General features: G+C 30.1%; 1 protein-coding gene across 1 annotated transcript; it reads left to right on the top strand.

The window, feature by feature from the left end:
- Nucleotides 1–1236, top strand: LOC105639020 (non-specific lipid transfer protein GPI-anchored 4). Its single transcript, XM_012222957.4, has 3 exons — nucleotides 1–522; nucleotides 646–678; nucleotides 818–1236. Exons 1-3 carry the CDS (start codon nucleotides 180–182, stop codon nucleotides 1030–1032), a joined length of 591 nt encoding a protein of 196 aa, XP_012078347.1. The 5' UTR covers nucleotides 1–179; the 3' UTR covers nucleotides 1033–1236.
- The last annotated feature ends 923 nt before the right edge of the window (nucleotides 1237–2159 follow it).

Below are 2159 nucleotides of genomic sequence, written 5' to 3' on the forward strand. Positions count from 1 at the left end.
ATTTTCAATTCTAAAATTCAAAACTAAATCAAAACCACTTTTGATCTTCACTTCCATTATTTAAAAACTGAAAACCAAATAGAAAACAGTAAAGAAACAAACGAACAAGAACAAAAACAAAAGCAAGAACATCAACAAACATCAGTATTCACACTTTTCTTTCATCTTCAATCATTAAAATGAGATTTCTGTTCTTTTCTTTGATCTTGGCCTTGCTAGCCAACTGTTCGCATTCCCGCCATTACGAAGATGCACAATCACCTGCAGAATCACCATCATCAGGTGTCGATTGTTCGATCATTATTTATGACATGGTGGATTGCTTACCTTATATGACTGGAAGCGGAGCTCCATTAGATGCTTCATGCTGCGCTGGTTTTGAATCTGTTCTCCATTTTAATACAAAATGTGTGTGTGAAGCACTAAAGACTAGTCTCGATATGAACTTAGACATTAATCTTACTAAAGCTTATGATTTGCCTAAAGATTGCAAGGTTTCTACTCCTCCTAGTCACTGTAACGGTATGTAAAGCTGATTTTTTTTCCTTTTCTGGGTTTCTTCCCGTCCAGTTTTACTGCATGTGTTCTTGTTCAAAATTATACTAATACTGTATTTATTATTATTATTATTTTCTGTATATACAGTCTCAACCATGCCTCCTTCACATGCAGCACCAGGTACATGCATAAACCTCTAAAAATATAATTAATTACATCACATTACACTCGTATCTGCTAAAAGTTTGACTCGTAGATTTCATGAATTTAATTACATTTAATTTTCGTTTCTGGGTACTGTTGGCTTTGTTTAATGCAGTTGGTCCTCCACAATCATCACCAAAGCTACCTCCAGCACCAATAGAAGCTCCAAAAGGATCAGTACGTCCACCCTCAGCTGAACGTGGATCAGCACCAACAAAACCTGATCTTGCAGCTCCAGCCCCATCTGGAGGAGCATATTCTATTTCTATCTCTTTGTTAGCCCTAATTAGCCAGCTTCTTGTTTCTTTCTCTTTTACCTTAGCTAATTAGGATAATAATTTTGCTTTCACACTAGTAATTTTCATTACTGTGTGATTATTAGCTTCTTTTTTGTCTTGCTTTGTTTTTTGTAAGACCTACTAATTAGTTTAATTATGATTTTTTTTCTATTAATTTAATTGAGTTGTTGAGGTATCTTTATTTTATTGTATTTTTTCTATTGAAAAATAAAATTCTTAGTTGGAGGATTATAAATTCTGGTTCTGAATTTAATTCATTCTCATATATATGTATACATGTGCCATTGATTTTTCTAGTAAGCCAGACAAATAAATGGGACGAAGATGCGAAATCAAACATCAATCTGTGGGAAATTTAATTTGCTCAATATAGAAGGAAGAGGCGAGAAATGTCAACAAGCTTAAAAATTAATAAGGAAAAAGAAATGTGAATAGACAAGAGGCAAGAAAAAATGTATCTTCATAGCATTTTTCAAATATATACATATAAATGGAATGCAGAGAGGTTATTTTTGCATGTTTCAATAGACAAAGTCTAATTGATGGTTTTGATTTTTAGAAATTGCCATTTACCATAACAGTTACGGCAGTTGTGAATCGTGACATTGGATCCTTCATTATCAGTATTCAGTACAACCAAAATCCCAATTAGATGCTTCTTTCTATCACATTACTTTAATTTTCGTGTGTGTGTGTATATATATTAGATTTATTCGGATTCTACATACAAATGGCATGTTATGTCACTGTCTCGTAAGTGTAAATGTTTTTCATCTTTATATTTTAGTATTATTGAAATTTAATTAGAATCAAAGTTTCAAAAATCTGTATGGTGTAAAGGGAATTGTAAAAAATGTACTATGTCATTTAAGAAAATCATTAAATTTGTTTAAGTTATAATAAATTATTGAGTAAAATAATTATATTACCCTTAATTTAATAGTAATTTTCTAAGAAAATTATTAAATTGAAGTAATGATGATTGGTCATGTATAAAGAGTAAATATGGAAAAAAAATATTTTTTACTTTTTAAAACCATAAATGTAATAAGTATTTTGGAATAAACTATTTTCTATAAGTATTATGGAACATTAAGAAATAATTTAAAATCCATAAAAAGTACACTAAATTTTAGATTTATTGAATTTTAAAATAAA

The sequence above is a fragment of the Jatropha curcas genome, chromosome 9 (assembly GCF_041381405.1).
Source record: "Jatropha curcas cultivar XTBG-Jc1 chromosome 9, XTBG_Jcur_1.0, whole genome shotgun sequence".
In the NCBI taxonomy this organism is placed as follows: domain Eukaryota; kingdom Viridiplantae; phylum Streptophyta; class Magnoliopsida; order Malpighiales; family Euphorbiaceae; genus Jatropha; species Jatropha curcas.

What these genes read in the sequence shown, in the direction of transcription:
- LOC105639020 (XM_012222957.4), top strand. Translation starts at nt 180, where the DNA reads ATGAGATTTCTGTTCTTTTCTTTGATCTTGGCCTTGCTAGCCAACTGT. An exon ending in TCCTCCTAGTCACTGTAACG is followed by an intron (nt 523 to 645) that starts GTATGTAAAGCT and finishes CTGTATATACAG; the next exon opens with TCTCAACCATGCCTCCTTCA. An exon ending in TCCTTCACATGCAGCACCAG is followed by an intron (nt 679 to 817) that starts GTACATGCATAA and finishes TGTTTAATGCAG; the next exon opens with TTGGTCCTCCACAATCATCA.